The sequence below is a fragment of the Crinia signifera genome, chromosome 2 (assembly GCF_055691185.1).
Source record: "Crinia signifera chromosome 2, ASM5569118v1, whole genome shotgun sequence".
In the NCBI taxonomy this organism is placed as follows: domain Eukaryota; kingdom Metazoa; phylum Chordata; class Amphibia; order Anura; family Myobatrachidae; genus Crinia; species Crinia signifera.
The window spans coordinates 138,302,982-138,323,184 of record NC_139218.1 but is presented as its reverse complement, the minus strand read 5'-3'; the positions used below and the strand labels follow the sequence as shown (position 1 = coordinate 138,323,184).

Sequence of the window (20,203 nt, the reverse complement as noted above, 5' to 3'; positions counted from 1 at the left end):
TCAAGAAAATTTCAAACACTGATTTTTTTAGGGACCAGTTCAGTTCTGATGTGACTTTGAGGGACTTGTATGTGAGACACCCCCATAAATGATACCATTTCAAAAACTGCACCCCTCACAGTATTCAAAACAGCATTTTGGAAGTTTGTTAACCCTTTAGGTGTTTCACAGGAATTAAAACAAAGTGTAGGTGAAATTTCAAAATTTCATTTTTTTTGCAGATTTGCAATTTTAATACATTTTTCTAAGGAACACAGTACATTTTACTAGAGAAATGTGACTAAAAATTGATTCCCCCAATTCTTTTGTTTTCATAAATATCCTATATGTGGCCCTAGTGTGCACGTTGACCAAACCACAGGCTTCATAATAGAAGGAGCACCTACTTGATTTTGGAGCCTCCTTTTTATGAGATTATTTTTTAGGCACCATGTAGGTTTCTAGGCACCATAAGATGCTAAAAGTTAGGAACCCCCCCACAAGTGACCCCATTTTGCAAACTACACCCCTCAGGGAATTCATCTAGGGGTATAGTGTACATTTCAAACCCCCAGGGGTTTCACCAATTGTGGTACAACTGGGCAGTGAAAATGAAAAATTATTTTTTTTACACAAAAATGCAGTTCTGGCTCCAAATTTGTCATTTTCAGAAGGTATGAAGGAGACAAAGCACCACAAAATCTGTGCCCCAATTTCTCCCGAGTACGGCAATGCCTCACATGTGACCAAAAAATACCATTTGGGTGCATGGCAGGACTCAGAAGGGAAGGAGTGATTTTTGGATTTTGCAGCTCAGATTCTGGTGGAATTTTGGTGGGTGCTATGTCGCATTAGCAAGACCCCCCAAGCACCAATACAGTGGAACCCCCCCACAAGTGACCCCATTTTGCAAACTACACCCCTCAGGGAATTCATCTAGGGGTATAGTGTACATTTCAAACCCCCAGGGGTTTCACCAATTTTGATACAAGTGGGCAGTGAAAATGAAAAATTACATTTTTTTACACAAAAATGCAGTTCTGGCTCAAAATTTTTCATTTTCACAAGGAATGAAGGAGAAAAAGCACCCCAAAATCTGTGCCCCAATTTCTCCCGAGTACGGCAATGCCTCACATGTGACCAAAAAATACCAGTTGGGTGCATGGCAGGACTCAGAAGGGAAGGAGTGATTTTTGGATTTTGCAGCACAGATTTTGGTGGAATGAATGGTGGGTGCTATGTTGCACCAATACAGTGGAACCCCCCCACAAGTCACCCCATTTTGCAAACTACACCCCTCAGGGAATTCATCTAGGGGTATAGTGTACATTTCAAACCCCCAGGGGTTTCACCAATTTTGATACAAGTGGGCAGTGAAAATGAAAAATTACATTTTTTTACACAAAAATGCAGTTCTGGCTCAAAATCTTTCATTTTCAGAAGGTATGAAGGAGAAAAAGCACCCCAAAATATGTGCCCCAATTTCTCCCGAGTACGGCAATGCCTCACATGTGACCAAAAAATACCAGTTGGGTGCATGGCAGGACTCAGAAGGGAAGGAGTGATTTTTGGATTTTGCAGCTCAGATTCTGGTGGAATTTTGGTGGGTGCTATGTCGCATTAGCAAGACCCCCCAAGCACCAATACAGTGGAACCCCCCCACAAGTGACCCCATTTTGCAAACTACACCCCTCAGGGAATTCATCTAGTGGTATAGTGTACATTTCAAACCCCCAGGGGTTTCACCAATTTTGATACAAGTGGGCAGTGAAAATGAAAAATTACATTTTTTACACAAAAATGCAGTTCTGGCTCAAAATTTTTCATTTTCAGAAGGTATGAAGGAGAAAAAGCACCCCAAAATCTGTGCCCCAATTTCTCCCGAGTACGGCAATGCCTCACATGTGACCAAAAAATACCATTTGGGTGCATGGCAGGACTCAGAAGGGAAGGAGTGATTTTTGGATTTTGCAGCTCAGATTCTGGTGGAATTTTGGTGGGTGCTATGTCGCATTAGCAAGACCCCCCAAGCACCAATACAGTGGAACCCCCCCACAAGTGACCCCATTTTGCAAACTACACCCCTCAGGGAATTCATCTAGGGGTATAGTGTACATTTCAAACCCCCAGGGGTTTCACCAATTTTGATACAAGTGGGCAGTGAAAATGAAAAATTACATTTTTTTACACAAAAATGCAGTTCTGGCTCAAAATTTTTCATTTTCAGAAGGTATGAAGGAGAAAAAGCACCCCAAAATCTGTGCCCCAATTTCTCCCGAGTACGGCAATGCCTCACATGTGACCAAAAAATACCAGTTGGGTGCATGGCAGGACTCTGAAGGGAAGGAGTGATTTTTGGATTTTGCAGCACAGATTTTGGTGGAATGAATGGTGGGTGCTATGTTGCACCAATACAGTGGAACCCCCCCACAAGTCACCCCATTTTGCAAAGTACACCCCTCAGGGAAAACATCTAGGGGTATAGTGTACATTTCAAACCCCCAGGGGTTTCACCAATTTTGATACAAGTGGGCAGTGAAAATGAAAAATTACATTTTTTTACACAAAAATGCAGTTCTGGCTCAAAATTTTTCATTTTCAGAAGGTATGAAGGAGAAAAAGCACCCCAAAATATGTGCCCCAATTTCTCCCGAGTACGGCAATGCCTCACATGTGACCAAAAAATACCAGTTGGGTGCATGGCAGGACTCAGAAGGGAAGGAGTGATTTTTGGATTTTGCAGCTCAGATTCTGGTGGAATTTTGGTGGGTGCTATGTCGCATTAGCAAGACCCCCCAAGCACCAATACAGTGGAACCCCCCCACAAGTGACCCCATTTTGCAAACTACACTCCTCAGGGAATTCATCTAGGGGTATAGTGTACATTTCAAACCCCCAGGGGTTTCACCAATTTTGATACAAGTGGGCAGTGAAAATGAAAAATTACATTTTTTACACAAAAATGCAGTTCTGGCTCAAAATTTTTCATTTTCAGAAGGTATGAAGGAGAAAAAGCACCCCAAAATCTGTGCCCCAATTTCTCCCGAGTACGGCAATGCCTCACATGTGACCAAAAAATACCATTTGGGTGCATGGCAGGACTCTGAAGGGAAGGAGTGATTTTTGGATTTTGCAGCTCAGATTCTGGTGGAATTTTGGTGGGTGCTATGTCGCATTAGCAAGACCCCCCAAGCACCAATACAGTGGAACCCCCCCACAAGTGACCCCATTTTGCAAACTACACCCCTCAGGGAATTCATCTAGGGGTATAGTGTACATTTCAAACCCCCAGGGGTTTCACCAATTTTGATACAACTGGGCAGTGAAAATGAAAAATTACATTTTTTTTACACAAAAATGCAGTTCTGGCTCAAAATTTTTCATTTTCAGAAGGTATGAAGGAGAAAAAGCACCACAAAATCTGTGCCCCAATTTCTCCCGAGTACGGCAATGCCTCACATGTGACCAAAAAATACCAGTTGGGTGCATGGCAGGACTCAGAAGGGAAGGAGTGATTTTTGGATTTTGCAGCACAGATTTTGGTGGAATGAATGGTGGGTGCTATGTTGCACCTATACAGTGGAACCCCCCTACAAGTCACCCCATTTTGCAAAGTACACCCCTCAGGGAATTCATCTAGGGGTATAGTGTACATTTCAAACCCCCAGGGGTTTCACCAATTTTGATACAAGTGGGCAGTGAAAATGAAAAATTACATTTTTTTACACAAAAATGCAGTTCTGGCTCAAAATTTTTCATTTTCAGAAGGAATGAAGGAGACAAAGCACCCCAAAATCTGTGCCCCAATTTCTCCCGAGTACGGCAATGCCTCATGTGTGACCAAAAAGTGGCAGGACTCAGAAGGGAAGGAGTGATATTTGGATTTTGCAGCACAAATTCTGGTGGAATGATGGTGGGTGCTATGTCGCATTAGCAAGACCCCCAAAGCACCAATACAGTGGAACCCCCCCACAAGTGACCCCATTTTGCAAACTACACCCCTCAGGGAATTCATCTAGGGGTATAGTGTACATTTCAAACCCCCAGGGGTTTCACCAATTTTGATACAAGTGGGCAGTGAAAATGAAAAATTACATTTTTTACACAAAAATGCAGTTCTGGCTCAAAATTTTTCATTTTCAGAAGGTATGAAGGAGAAAAAGCACCCCATAATCTGTGCCCCAATTTATCCCGAGTACGGCAATGCCTCACATGTGACCAAAAAATACCATTTGGGTGCATGGCAGGACTCAGAAGGGAAGGAGTGATTTTTGGATTTTGCAGCTCAGATTCTGGTGGAATGAATGGTGGGTGCTATGTGGCATTAGCAAGACCCCCGAAGCACGGTGAAATTATGAACCTAAAAATCCATAGATGTGTGGTGTATTTTAAAACACTCCTTTATACATAGGCCGGGTTTGTCGGGGCAAGTGTCACACTGGAAAATAGTTTGCTTTCTTATTCCCTTTTTATAGCAAACTTTGCACCTTTTTTGTGTCCTGCCCTTTTTTCCAGTGGAGGGGATTTCATCAGGAAAATGCTGCCCTGGTACAATACGGGGGCCAGTACTAGAAGTACTGGGGCCCTCTGCCTGCTGGTTCCCAAATATTAGGCCCTTTATGACTTCCTCTTGAAAGTGCATAAATGTCCCCCTCTGGCCGGTAGAACGGAATAGCACGTAAGCGTTATACAGTGCCATCTGGATGATATACACGGCCAGCTTCTTGTACCAGATTTTTGTTTTCCGCAGGGCACTGTACGGCTTCAGTACCTGATCTGAAAGATCCACTCCGCCCATGTACCTATTGTAATCCAGGATACAATTAGGTTTTGAGGTGTGGGTACTGGTACCTCGTACAGGGACGGAGGTGGTACTGTCTCCGTGAATTGTTGTCAGTATAAGGACATCCCTCTTGTCCTTATATTTGACCAACAACATATTTTCGGTGCATATTCCCCTGCTTTCACCCCTTCTCATTACTTGGACAATGTGCGTTTTTGGGAGGCCTCTTTGGTTCTTGCGCACAGTACCGCAAGCTGCTGTACCTCTTGAACCAAGGGCCTTAAACAGGGGGATGCTGGTGTAAAAGTTATCCACATATAGGTGATAACCTTTATCCAGGAAGGGGTGCACTAAATCCCAGACAATTTTTCCACTAACACCTACGAGGGAGGGGGGGCATTCTGGCGGTTTAATTCTTGAATCCTTCCCTTCATATACCCTAAACCTGTGAGTGTACCCTGAGGTGCTTTCACACAGCTTATACATTTTTATGCCATACCTTGCCCTCTTACTGGGAAGGTACTGGCGGAATTTAACCCTTCCTTTAAAATGTATAAGGGACTCGTCTATGCAAATGAATTTATCTGGGATGTACATGTCTTCAAATTTGGCACTGAAATGATCAATGACCGGCCTGACTTTGAATAGCCGGTCAAAGGTGGGATCATCTCTGGGTGGGCACTGTGCATTATCGTTGTAATGCAAAAATTTAAGGATCGTCTCAAATCGAGCCCGGGGCATGGCCATACGGTAAAATGGGGTGCTGTACAGAACATCTGTACTCCAATATTGCCTAATTTCTGGCTTTTTTACTATGCCCATATGAAACACCAGACCCCAAAACGTCATCATCTCTACTGCATCTACAGGGGTCCACCTAGCAAATGATGACGTGGGGTTTTGAGCAATAAACTGCTGGGCATATAAATTAGTTTGGTCCACCATTAAATTTATAAAATTATCAGAGAAAAATAATTTGAAAAAGTCAATTTCTCTGAGACCTGTGGAATCAAATTGGATTCCTGGCATGGCCAAAAACTCAGGAACCTGGGGCTCAAAATTGTCTGGTGGTGGGGTCCATACGAGATCAATTATTGGGGGGGGTCTCAGCTGCTCTACGGGGGCGTCTTTGAGGGGGACCCTCATCACCAGAGGAGGAAGAGGAGCTTAAGGCGAATCCTTCAAATTCCCCGCTTGCATCACTGGCTGTGTCAGAGTCAGAAGCAAGCATGGCATATGCCTCCTCCGCTGAATAAATTCTTCTGGATGACTGGGATGACATTTGGGATGACATTTGGGATGCCATTTTTATTTTTGTGTTACTGGTAGTGAAATGTTTCAACACGTGTATAGTGTAGGGGGGGGGTACAAACTTTATTTCAACCCGGGGGGTATGTAGTGTGTAGTGTGTATGTAGTGCAGAAAAAAAAATACTTTATACAAAAAAAAAAAATTGAAGGGGTTAAAAAAAAAAAAAATTGAAGGGGTTAAAAAAAAAAATTGAAGGGGTTAAAAAAAAAAATTGAAGGGGTTAAAAAAAAAAAAAAAAGGTCCTGCGCCAAAAATTGAGCACAGATGTTGGTCAGTAACGTCCGTCACTGAACAGCGCTCAAAGGCAACAGGAATTTGATCAAAAAAAAAAAAAAAAATAGATCAACCCTGTGCCGAAAAAGATGATCAGTGATGTACGTCACTGATCAGCGCACAGCGGCCACAGGACACCCACAAAATCACAGTGTGTGTAAAAAAAAAATTAAAAAAAGACCCCACAGCACACACACAAAAAAAAAAGGTGATCAGTGATGCGACACTGATTACCAGTGAGGGGCAGCAGGTGCACAACCTTTGGTGCAACTGACAGTGCAACTGGCAGGTATATATATATAAAAAAAAAAAACCTCTGCACCCCCAAAAAGTTGCTGATCACCTCAGATATAGTGATCAGCACAAAAGGCGGGGGCAGCAGACACAAAATTTAGCACTCTCTATCACTCTCTGTCACTATCTCTCTCTATCTCTCTATCTCTCACTATCTAACACTCTATGACACTGCAGCGGCAGCAGTGACAGGTATATATATATATAAAAAAAAAACCTGCGCCCCCAAAAAGTTGCTGATCAGTTAATTTATACTGATCAGCACAAAAGGGGGGGCAGCAGTCAGTTATATAAAAAATATATAGCACAATCTGTCACTATCTCTATCTCTCTCTCTCTATCTCTCTCTATCTCTCTCTATCTCTCTATCTATAACTATCACACTGCAGCAGCACAAAATATAGCACTCTCTGTCACTAGGCCTCTATCTCTCTCTCTCTATCTCTCTCTATCTCTCTCTATCTCTCTCTATCTCTCTCTATCTCTCTCTCTATAACTATATCACACTGCAGCAGCACAAAATATAGCACTCTCTGACACTATCTCTCTCTATCTCTCTCTATCTAACTAACGCTATTACACTGCAGCAGCACAAGTTCACAACACTGTAAAGCGCAACGGAATCTGCTGCGCTATATAAGAACCTGTAAATAAATAAATAAATAAATAAATAACACAGGAAGTCACAAGTAACAGGATCCAGGAAGCATCCAGCACACTACAAGCAGTGATGAAGCAGGCAAGATATTTGCAAGGATCAGGTAAGTATTTTGCAAGGTTCTGGTCAGTATATCGCGGCAGCTAGGCACGGTGACCGCACTGCACGCAATTCCAGACCGGAATGGCGTCTGCAGTGCAGTCACCGTTAGTTTAAACCCCCCTCCATGGCTGTGATTGGTCCGTCGGTCCGACGGACCAATCACGGCCTTTGGGGGCGGGCGGGGTGAGGTGGGGTGACACCCTTACACCCCGCGGTGATTGGTGCTGTACTTTACAGCACCAATCACCTCCGATCGCGTGTCACCGGCGAACGTTATTCGCCGGTGACACAGAAAACGCTGTAATTGGCTGTTCACACTGAACAGCCAATCACAGCGATCGCCGACGGGGGGGCGGCATCGCAGCCCCCCCTGGGCATGCACGGACATGTCTGCTGTCAGGGACAGCAGACATGTTGAAACTGTCACCGCGTCTATAGACGCGGTGACAGTTAAATGCCATGACGTACATTTACGCCATGTGTCGGGAAGTACTTCCCGACCATGACGTAAATGTACGTCAATTGTCGGGAAGGGGTTAAAAGATCCACAGATGGAGCTAATTAGCTCATTTGTGATTCTGTGAGGAGACCTGCAAAACATGCACTGTTGGTAGCTCTCGAGGACTAGGGTTGGCTACCCCAGCTCTACATTGTTTGCCTGGGAGGTCAGCGGGAATCTTTAACATTATCATTCATGGAGCGAATTGTCTAGTGTGTATGGGGCTTGGGCTGCAATTAGGATTAGAGTTAGCGTTAGGCTGTGTTTAGTGTTGGAATTAGTGTTAGGGCGAGATGTATCAAATGGAAAATGCGGTAAAACCCCGGTTTTACCGCATTTTCCAATGTATTAAAAATGATACCGCACTGAAGGGTATCGCCACCTTTGGGTGGCGATACCCTATAGAAGCCTATGGGCTTCTTTTCGCCGCCCGCCGACGCAAACCCGCCGCCTCGCCGACCCCCCTTCTGGCTTACATTCCTGAAGGGTCCTCCTGGACCCCGGAATGTAAGCCCTGCTTCCCCCTAGTGAAGCAGCCGGACATCCTTCCGGCTGCAGGGGGGAGGAGGAAGCGCCGGGGACAGCATGCATAGCTGTCCCCGGCATGAGGGGAGAGCGTGGCGGCAGGGAGGTGACGGAGACCCCCCGCACACCAGTGTACAGGTATCGCGGGGGGCCTCCGTCACCACACCGCGAAGCCAGCCGCATATGTTAGTACATATGCGGCAGCATCGCGGCGGGGGTGGCGGCAAAGGGCGGCGATGTATTTTAATACATCCTGCCCTTAGTCTGCAATTAGTGATACAGATAGATTAGGGTTAGAAGTAGTATTACGAGTACTCAGGAATTAATCTCAATGTCGACATTATAAATGCTGACATGATGACCTCCCATCCATTTTGACATAATAAAAGTTGACAAATTCAACCACACCCGGCTCAGGACTTTCCAACAAATGTCCCGCAGTTGCTGTATAAAACTGAAGGTTAAATAAATTGTGCATTAAATGATGGAAAATGGCACTTTGATATCGCCTGATAAGTCAAGCTTTTATCTTAAGCAACCCAACATTTTGGCAATTGACTGCGATGTTGACTTGTCCTAAATATGATTGGCGTGAAGGTAAACAAACACAGTACGGTGACTATGTAGGGTGGTATTAGCTGATTATGTAACTGCACTATATAAAAGGAGATCCCGCATGACAAACACTAGCCGGGTTCTACTGGTGAGGTTGGAGGAAAGCCGCAGTCATGAAAATTTTAATCTTCGCTCTTGTTTGTTTGCAGCTCTCAGAGGGGCTTGTGAGGTGAGTCCATCAGATGGAGGACACTTCTAATAGGAAGATGAAAATGTATTTTGTTTAAAAAAAACACAAACATATAAAATATGTTGTCAGTTTATTCAAATCAATCATTGTACAGTACAGTAAGTAGCCCATCTTGATCAATGTAAATCTAATGGGATGGCATGCCAGTAGTTTGGGTGTGATGAGGCAGAGGACTGGAGCTCAAGTGCAATCACCTCACACAGGAGCTTCTTGTGTTAGCTGTCATTGGTCATTTCTTAAGCTGGGTATACACTGTGCGATATGCTGGCCGATACTGTATACATCGCAAGCCCATCAGCGGGTGTGTATCTCTGATATGTCTGTGAACATCGTTGTTCATACACATATCACATCAGCCCTGAAGCAGAGCTGATGGCCTATACATTTACAGATATATTAGCACTTCTTGATGTGTCTATTGATGGTAGGACTGCCGGTGATTGACATCTCAAATGTGTGGGAATATTTAATAGCCGCTAACTTGTGACATTAGGCCCAACACAACGATTGAATTTCCAATTCCTCCAAAAACATGCAAAACATGCTATGATAGTGCTATCAGTCTATTGTGTTTATGGTTTTTATGCTCATTTTCAGAGTTCCTCTGACCAAGGGAAAGTCCATTCGACAGAATATGAGGGAAGCTGGAGTGCTGGATAAGTACCTGCAGTCTCACAAGATTGACCTGTCTCAGCGATACATGGGATATGCGGTTGCTTCTGAGTCCATGTACTTTGACGTATGTCAGATCTAGCTTTACATGTTTTATTTAGGCTTCTGTAAAGACAAGGCACTATTTTAAATGCAATACTTGTTGAAGGGCAGGATGTAGTAATCATTTACACTAACATATGTAATTAATATAGCAAAGGAGAGGTCTCCCGATAAGAACTGTACTTTGTGAACAGCACCTGTTACACATTCCGTTTACACCCAGAGAGTCTTTTCAGGATCGGCCCTGAGAGTCCTTCTGCACATGCACAGGGGGCAGAGGGGGTGCTGGGTGGGATCTGATTGGATCCCTCTCAGAGCACAGTGTGGAAAGAAGCCCATAGGCTACTATAGGGTAACACCAGCAAAATCTGGTGCTACCCTTGGCACTGAAGCCTGCTATTGCTTAATACATGTGGGAATTGCGGCCATTTGTTTAGGCAGACTTGATTCATGCATTACCATCCAAGTGAGCATAGAGTTAGAGTATAATAGTGTGCCAAGCACAGCGAGCCATGTGGTACACTTATACGGTTTCCATGTTAACATATGTCATCATAGGCAAAAAACACGAAAAACTTGTGTTGACTTTTTCATCGTCGACCATGCTAATTTCAACCTTTTGCCTGTGTTGACATTTGTCAATGTCGACCTAGGGTATGTTGACCATTTATAGGTGTCGACCTAGTCACTGTTGAGCATTAGTGGTCGACCTTGTGACTGTTGACCTAGACATTGTCGACCCACTATGCCGGAACTGCCTCCAATAATGCAGCAGTAAATATCTAGCACTGGCTCTTTTTGCTGCAATTCTGTTGTAGTATAGTATATTGGATATAGTTATATATGATATATGGAGACCTCTCCTACAACCACCAGTGTAAATCTAAAAAACTGACCAGCACAGGTAACCTGTGTACAATATCATTTATACCACTGACATGATGGGACCCAGTATAGATAGACAATTGCATATGTATACCTTATTATATTTTTGATATAAGCATACCATAAATGCAAACATAGAGGTTTATTTACCAAGATGGGAGTTTATTGAAGATGGGATGTTGCCCATAGCAACCAATCAAAATCTACTTCTTATTTATTTAGCACCTTCTAGAAAATAATAAATACTGTAGAATCTGATTGGTTGCCCATCTCAACATCCCACCTTTAATAGAACTCCCATAAATTAACCCCATACACTACACTCCATATAATATATGAATCCTCCTCAAGTTTAACCTACAAATTGCATTGTGTAGTAATTACATACAGTAGCTCCCATGGAGGGCTGCCATCTGCTTTTAACTACTACTAATAGTTTACTCATTATCTTAGCATTGCGGAAATATTTTATGGTGGGCCTTTGTAGATTGTGCCTCAACACACATTCATTAAAACACATGATTTCCATAGAGGTTTCAAATAATCTAATTACATGACATATCTTTGCTCTGCAGACATACTACTATGGGCCAATAAGCATGGGAACTCCTCCCCAGAACTTCCTGGTTCTTTTTGACACAGGGTCCTCCAATCTTTGGGTTCCATCAACATACTGTCAGAGTACAGCTTGCAGTGAGTATCTAAGTGACATTTTCTATCATTGTCTACAGCAGCATTGCCCTACCAATCTCTTATTTGTATAAAGCAACTGTAACCTTTTGTTTTTCTTAGTAGTTTAATAGCTAACCAGTTTATGGTCATTTTTTGCCAGTTCTTCATATTTTTGTATTCCACTCTTGAGAAACTACATTGATGCCATTTGTGGGTTGGAAGGAGAGCGTTCAATATTCAATTTTCAGTAGGCACATAAGAGAAATGTAACAATAATCTGCAGAAGAGAACATAGAGAACATTTAAGGGGATAACTTTGTTATGAAGAAACATCTGCAACCTCTACTCATTTGAAAGGCTTGATGTTTGCATATGCACTGAGCTGCCTGTGATTGGGTCTTGTCCTACGCATGTTATGGAAAGCAATCCCACGTTACACTTGCACTGTAGAAACATGTTAATAATACCCCTTTCACAACGCACAAATAACTTGGTCTGACCCGAGTTTTTGCTGGGTCGACTCGGGTCACTGTGCAGTGTGAAATGGCCTTTTGAAAAATCCTGGGTCCAGCAACCCGGCAATACGACCCAGGTAAAACAAAGGTTTATCCCGGGTCAGATACAGATAGCTGTGCAGAGTGAACAGGTAACCCCAGTCGAGTGACCTGGGTCCCGTTCACACTATAGGGAGGAGGCAGCACCAGCTCTAAGTTCTGCCCCCCCTCCCCCCATTGCTGGCATGTCCCCGCTCCGCTTCTGATGATGTCAGCAACTTGGCTCCCTGTGAGGAACTTCACCTTGCAAATGCTGGGTCAAAATCACTAAGTGCAACCTTACATTTGCTGTGGGAGATTTTAAAAAGGGGGATACTTTTTGGGGTTTAACTTTGGAGGAGTACCACTACCAATAATCTTGAAGAAGCAGGGTCAATTGTATGAGAAAGGTACCAATTCCTGTAAATAGAAATTTGTGGCAGATTTTCACATTTCACATGTCTCTATCTAAATATTTCTATTATATTGAATGTTGAAATATTCAGGCAAGTGGCAACTAAAATGATTACTAAAATAAACATTTCTACAAATGGCTGTTATTAGACATGTAATATGCTTTTTTTCTAGCAAACCACCATACATTTAACCCAAGCCAGTCCTCCACTTACACTTCCAATGGACAGCGCTTCACCATGGGATATGGTGGTGGGAATGTTGCCAGCAGTGTCACTGGTGTGTTTGGATATGATACTGTCTATGTAAGTAGCATTGTGTGGGTGTTTTTGGCTTATACCTCGCTCTCCGAGTTCCCCGCATGACTGTGAATGGATGTTTTGCATAAACATCCATTTGCAGCCTAGGGTGCGGGAACCAAATGATTCGATGGTCGCCAACCATCGAATGATTTGGAATGAGCACGCAAAACTAACACACTCTCAGGTGCCTTAGTTTTGCGTGTTCCCTGTACAGGAACAGGACGGGCAGCTGACATCCGGTGATGTCAGCTGCCCGCCCCGGCATCCGCATCACTGAAACTTTGGCCGTTACCCTTAGGCACGCCCCCTCGCCGGCGCCCCACGCTCTGGTGGGTGCGAATGGGATGGTGAACTAGCAATTCACTGCGCCCGTTCGCACCCAGTGTATGCACATGTGCAGAAATGAGCATGCGCATTACAAGCATATCGCTCCCCTGTGTGAGCGCATCAGAATCATGCCCTATGTCTCTTCCAGCATCGCTGGTGCTTTCTTTTAGGATTGGAAGATAACTGAACACACTTACACATAAACTCATCAATACCATCTAGTGATCACATCCAATCTCTAGTTCAGGGATTTGGATTAGTTAATTATCAGTTATTGAGTCTAAGCTTACTGTGTATTGCCACTTATATTGCACCTATATTCACATGTATTGCCACCTATATTACCTTGTGCATATCAGCATTGCCAAATTAAATTAAATTAAATTTGATTACATTTTCCTAGATTCAAGGTCTTACTATCACAAACCAAGAAATTGGATTGACCATTACAGAACCTAGTGGCAACTTCTATTATTCTCCATTTGATGGTATCCTGGGATTGGCTTATCCTGGCCTGTCTGTGGGTGGAGCTTCCACTGTTATGCAAGGAATACTGAATGAGAATCTTCTGAACCAGCCCATGTTCAGTGTCTACCTTGGCAGGTATACAGTTATGTAAAAATTTAAAAATCACATTCAACTGTTTGTGCCCAGTATGTTGATGTAATGGAGTGATATATAAGCAAAAGAAAATATTGTATTGACAGTTATAAATATACCATTACTATCTACTGACAATAAGTTATGAATATTTAAGTATGTGTCTGTGCAGATTATTTAATTCATCAAATGCCCTAATAAATGAGAAATACATTTAGAACATATGGGGCATACACATGAGGCATTTTAAGCCCCATTTCTAAGTGATCTGACTGAAGCACGGATCGCTCTGTGTGTATGCCCAATAGCGATGGCTATGCATGGTCCCACACAAGGCCATCGCCAGCAGAGGTACAGTGCATGTACTGTCTATACCATTGCAGCATTTTGCCTAATAAAACTCTGCTGCGCACGCGATGTGTGCTGAGCGATCTGTGCTTAAGCACCTCACTCAGCATGGAGATGGTGTCGCCCCCTGTGCATGGGGCTATATGCTTATTTAACCCTTTGCATGCCAAGGGAGTTTGTCAAAATAGGTGTGAAAATTGCCAAGCAAGCCTTTTTAATAACCCTTTGAGTGCCGACATTGCTGTGAGAGATCCTCTAAATATCCGTTAAAAATGCAGCGTCGCTCACAGCGACTGTTCTTTTTTTGGGAGGAGTAGTTAGGAAAACTTCAATGAATTGACTTGGCTGTACTTCTATTTATTTATACTAACAGAACATTTGCTGTGAGCGGCGTTGGGCATAGCGGATATTCTGAGGACCGCTCACAGCAACGTTGGCCCTCAAAGGGTTAATTTAGCATTTTATCTTTTGGCACTACTGTATTTCTAAGAAAGTGCTTGCCATGTGTAATGCTCTAATTTGGTTATTATACCTATAAGTATTGTGTGAAAAGAAGAATCCCGCTCTCTAACATTATTTGTGCTTTATTATGTGAGTAGTAAACTATGTCCTTTTTCATGGCTGCACCCAGATATGTATTCAAATATTTAGCCCCCTAGGCTGCTGTTACTGTTGTTCCCTCCCACCACATTGCATCCAGTCATCCTTACCTCAGTCTCCACCACAACCTATGAAATAAATACTTCTACACATAATTAAAATAATCATAGCTTTATTTATGCTGGCAGGCATGTAGACAGCTGCACGCCTTCTCGCCGACACCCAACAGAATTTCCAATATTAAACAAATAAATGATATTAAATTGAAAGCCTGCCAGGGCAATCCCTACATAGACGCTGCATGGGGATCAGATTTGAAATCTGACCCTGACTATACCATTCATCAATGAAGTTGCTTTCTATGTACAGTATATGGCTTGTAACTCAAGCACTCAGCACTTAAGCTCAAATATCTTGCAGTCTGCAATTGTCTGTGCACATCTTCAGCATGAATAATGCCAGCATAGAGTTTGTAAGCAGGGAAATACCCATCACTGGAACAAAGAAGGATGAGTTATTAATTCTGTGGGGCACGAAGGTATATGTGTAATGTTGGTTCCCATAGGTGGAGGTGTTTTAAATGTATAGAACCCAATAATAAAAGCAGTTTGGAATGCATCATTTTTCACTTTGATTTAAAAAAAAAAAAAATAACAAGAGACCCAAGACTAATGCTGTGTACACACGGTCCGATTTCCTTTCCGATGTTGACGATATAGTCAACATCGGATCGGCATCGGATCAACATCGGATGCAGATCGCAAGGGTTTTAACCCTTGCGATCCCGATCCGATCCCGATGCGCGTTCACGTATCGGAAGCTAGAAAGTCTTGGCTGCCTTGTCTATATAGTGCAGATCTGCACTATATAGTCAAGATAGGATGCAAATCGGATGTGCCTTAAGATCCTATCCACGATCCTATCTGATCAGATCGTGGATAGGATCTTGAGGCACATCTAACGTGTGTACACACCATTACTCTTTACAGACACTTGGGAAAAGTATAACACTATTTCCACAGCCACTTACCAACTTATACTTCTGTTTTCTTCAGCCAATCAGGTGAAGTTACTTTTGGAGGCGTGAATACCAACCTCTACACTGGCCAGATCAACTGGATACCACTCTCAAACCAACTCTACTGGCAGATTGCTCTTCAGGAGTAAGTTCCCTGCAATTCCCTTTGTCTTTAACAAACCATGCTATGTACCATAGAAGAAAACTCTGCTGCTTGAGCATTATGTGGTTGAAATAACAGCAGAACTTACATGGGTTGATTCTGTATTGCACACAACACTGATGTGCAAATAGTTGCATATGTTGACAGCCCCCATGGTCCAGGAGTTACACAGACTGTACGCACAAAGGTGATGTTGCAATCTAGTCAGATTGTATCATATATGTGTTGGTAAAATAATAGGCTTTCCTGAGTAATGACTACTAGTGCACCATTGGACCATTCCGTGGGCGTGTCAATGCAAGCACAGGAAGCCATAGTCAGACGGAGAGACTGCACCGGCCATAGGATAACATGATTTGGGGCTAATACAGTGTCTTTAACACATTTCTTGTGCTAGATGGACTTATACAGATGTCTAGATTTATGTTGTTGCCGTGATGCGTACCCATCTTGGCATGCGTATCGTGGGATCCCATGAGTGTGTGTATGCTCACGGTTCATACATTGCAAATGGGAATCACGAGGGGAGATCATGTGCAGCCTGGCATGAAGTAGGGTTGCCACGATGCTGTGCCATGCGTACACATCGCGGCAACAACATAAGTGCTCACATCTGTATATTACACTTTGTGCTAACTTCGTCATCAAATATTATGTTGATAGATTTATTAGTAGTAGCCCCCACAAACTTTAATCCAGTTTTACCTTGAGGTCAGACAAAAAGTGTCGGACATGATTTCTTTTGCTGCAGTGAACTTGCCAGTCACAAGGATATTGCATTTTAGTGCATAGTCTAATAGGAATTGAGGCTAACAGCAAACCATTTATAGGGGCCCACCATCAATGACTTTTAGCCATTTAAAACTCATTGATTACAATAAATAGTGCACGAGCCAATCAACTCTTAACTGTGATGTGCTTGAAAATACAATAAGGGGGAAATGACAATATGGGGCTTAATGGCTAGAGCTTCATATATCAAACTTGCTTTTTAGCTATTTAAAATTGGCACCTTAGTCATCATAGAACTAGCAACTGGTATTTGTCCAGCACAGAATGGGAAGTACTGCACATGTCATTGCTATAAGTATTTTTTGTAGTGCTGAAATAGTACTTTTTTTTTTACTGAAACAAAGTTTATTTCTCCAGATTTTCCATCAATGGACAAGCTACTGGCTGGTGTAGCAATGGTTGCCAGGCTATTGTAGATACTGGAACCACCCAGCTCAACATCCCTCAGCCATACATGCAACAGCTGCTGCCATACCTTGGCATTCAGAACCAGAATGGAGGAGTAAGAAAAAAAAATTACTGTACAACATTTTACTAAGGTCTTGTAACAGGTACACATTAGACATCCCTAATGGAGGGAAAGGTGCTCCCAGGTAAAATGTTTTGAAAGGATCACGGCTGTTGAGTTGAGCCAATCAAGTTCATAGAGCAACATAAATCCAAGAGTTTATCTAAAAACTCCAACTGTCCTGATCCCTTAAGGCTGAAGGCAGCACACCTTTTGTCATTTGAGCTGCCTTTAGCTCAAAATCACCTAGTGTGTATGGCCGGGCAATGAGCAATGAGCGCTGAGCGCTCTGCATCATCGCCGGCCGTAATCTTGTTTGACAGGATGAGTGGACGGCTTTCTATAGTCTCCTACTATGGAAAGTCGTTCACCCCGTGAATCCATTTGCACTTCTTCGCTGGCCATACACGCTGGGCAAATATGCCCATTGTGTATGGATCTTTAGGTTTTCCCTCTTAATAGTTAAAATCCAAATATAAGTTTTTGTAAAACCACCCAGAAACATGTTCTGGAGAAATGTCATCAATACATCCATAATAAAACATGCTCACAAGAGGAAAATGTAAAACACATTGGCGGATATTCTTCAAAACCTGCAGTACGAAAAAGTGTAGAGACTAACCAATCAGCTTCTATCATTGTACAGGCTATGGGCCAGATGGACTAAGCTTCAAAAGTGATAAAATGGAGTGTGATAAACAACCAACCAATCAGCTCCTGTCTGACAGTTTTCAAACTGTCTGCTACATGACAAGTAGGAGCTGATTGGCTGGATGTTTATCATTCTTCATTTTATCACTTTTGAAGCTTAGTGCATCTGGCCCGATGTTTGAAAAAAAGTCAGCTAGGAGCTGATTTGTTGGAACTTCATCTCTCTCCACCTTATCTCTCTCCAAGCTTTGGTAAATACTCCTTATCTGAAGTCACAGGTACCACGGGATTATCTCAATCAGAAGTTTACCTAAATGTGTCCTGCACAATACAATGTGGGAATTCACCCCTGGGTTAAATGTAATGGGAAGCAAGAATTTGTCCGAAAGTCTGGCTTTTCGCACATTTGTTCAAAAACATAATAAAGGGTGTGTATAGTGGGATCATAAACGAACATGGTGAAGACATATCTAGCTCTTTGCCAGCTGACTGGCCAATCTGTAAGTCAGACTTTATGTGCTGCCCTACCTTGGCCTTCCCAGTTGCAGAGATGATTATATTATTTCATATACCTGTAGTAGGTGCTGTTGAAATGACAGGATGTAATGCCTAATCATTCAGGGGATACTATACTTAAATCACCTTGCTCCTTGATAAACATGTTTTGTACCTCAAGTTTACACTGTTTTCCTTTTTAGTATTATGTTAACTGCAACAATCTTCAAAATATGCCAACGCTGAGCTTCACCATGAATGGAGTATCTTTCCCATTGCCTCCATCTGCTTACATCGTTCAGGTAAATCATTGTAATATTGCATAGTTGTTCTATCTGCAACATGGTCTGTCCATGTGCAAATATGCGCCGTACAGCTGGATTGCTCCTACACCTAACTGAGGCTGCGCAGGAGTGTGCTGATAACTGGGCAGGGACTCTTCAGCAGATTTTAAAAGAGAAGAAAGGCATTTATTCAATAGTACCATGAATGTGCCCTTTTTTAATAGAAAGGCAAAATGCATTTGTTGTGTGTTCTAAATACAATTTCATACTGAGAAACAATATCCACATATCACTTATACAGTATGTGTTATATTACAGATGCTGACATATTGGGGTGTATTCAATGCAGCCGGCGAGGGGGTTAACCGCCGGGGATCAACTAAAACAAGCGATCCTCGCTGTTTACCCCCACGCTGGCTGCTCACCCTATTCAATGGGCTGGGGAAATCCTTGCTGTTAGAGGACAGCTAGGGCTCCCCCAAACAGCGAGGCCCATAGCTAATACAGGGTGCCCACTGCATTTAGCCGTGAGCCTCGCTGTTTTAGCGGCCACATACACCATTTCCCCCTCACTCCAAAAACCTAGCGAGGGGGGAAACGGCATGTGGCAGGGAGTCAGCGGAATACTGACCCTGCGAGCCCTTACAAAGAGCAGACAGCCCTGCTGGCTGTCACAGCTCACAGAAAGCATTGAATACACCCCATTGTAGATAGACTGTATTTATACCAGATGTATCAAGCTTCAAAAGGTGATCAAATGGAGAGTGATAAACAACCAGCCAATCAGCTCCTACCTGCCATGTTACAGGCTGGGTTTGAAAAATGACAGATAGGAGCTGATTGGCTGGCTGTTTATCACTCTCCATTTTTTCACTTTTAAAGCTTTTGGCCCTTTAGTGCCTTTTATACTCAGATAATTGATTTTCCTTAATTAGACATAGAGTGTTATAGCTATGTACAGAGGAGTAACAGTATGTGAAATATAATAGTATAAAAGAAAAATAATTATGGTTACCTATATTGCTCATTGCAGGAGAATGGATACTGCTCTGCCAACTTCCTGAGCATCAGCCTCCCAGCTCAGAATGGAGACCCACTGTGGATTCTGGGAGATGTCTTCCTGAGGCAGTATTATTCAGTTTACGACTTTGGAAACAACCAGGTTGGCTTCGCTCCAGTAGCTTAGGTCAGCTACTGTTAACACCAGGGTATGAAACAGGATATGACATCATGCTCCCTGACAAGATACATCAATCTACCAGATCAAAATATTCTTTTCTTTCCTATCCTTCTACACTGTTTCTGACAATAAACTGGCTACAAAATTGATATTTTGGAATTGTTTTATTTATTTTTGTTTCCTGTAGTCATTGATTGAGGAAGCACTAATTACAGGATATGAACACAGGTTTTTATTCCATACGATTCTATACCCAGATTTTCCACATTGCTTTCAGTTTACATACATTCAGTGCTAGATTATTATTGCTGTTATTCTTATAGCCCAGGCATCGTAATCCAAATGATGTGGTAGGAAACTTTATTCTGTGACAATCCCCCTTCATTATACAGTTTAATTAAAAAAGTCCAAAATAACCTCTTGCCATTTGTAAACTGTGCTTTTTCCCACACCTCAGTATACTCAGCAAGTGTATCCTCAATGTTTTG

General features: G+C 42.7%; 1 protein-coding gene across 1 annotated transcript; it reads left to right on the top strand.

Moving 5' to 3' along the window:
* Positions 1-9,840: 9,840 nt before the first annotated feature.
* On the top strand, positions 9,841-19,864 carry LOC146058886 (gastricsin-like). The gene is made up of 8 exons (XM_083171099.1): positions 9,841-9,968; positions 11,404-11,521; positions 12,622-12,752; positions 13,480-13,679; positions 15,680-15,787; positions 16,955-17,099; positions 18,455-18,553; positions 19,569-19,864. The coding sequence occupies exons 1-8, from the start codon at positions 9,864-9,866 to the stop codon at positions 19,719-19,721; spliced, it is 1,059 nt and encodes a 352-aa protein (XP_083027225.1). The 5' UTR covers positions 9,841-9,863; the 3' UTR covers positions 19,722-19,864.
* The last annotated feature ends 339 nt before the right edge of the window (positions 19,865-20,203 follow it).

Coding starts and splice junctions, on each gene's coding strand:
- LOC146058886 (XM_083171099.1), top strand. CDS start 9,864: ATGAGGGAAGCTGGAGTGCTGGATAAGTACCTGCAGTCTCACAAGATT. Junction 9,969..11,403: donor CTGAGTCCATGTACTTTGAC/GTATGTCAGATC, acceptor TTTGCTCTGCAG/ACATACTACTATGGGCCAAT. Junction 13,680..15,679: donor TTCAGTGTCTACCTTGGCAG/GTATACAGTTAT, acceptor TGTTTTCTTCAG/CCAATCAGGTGAAGTTACTT.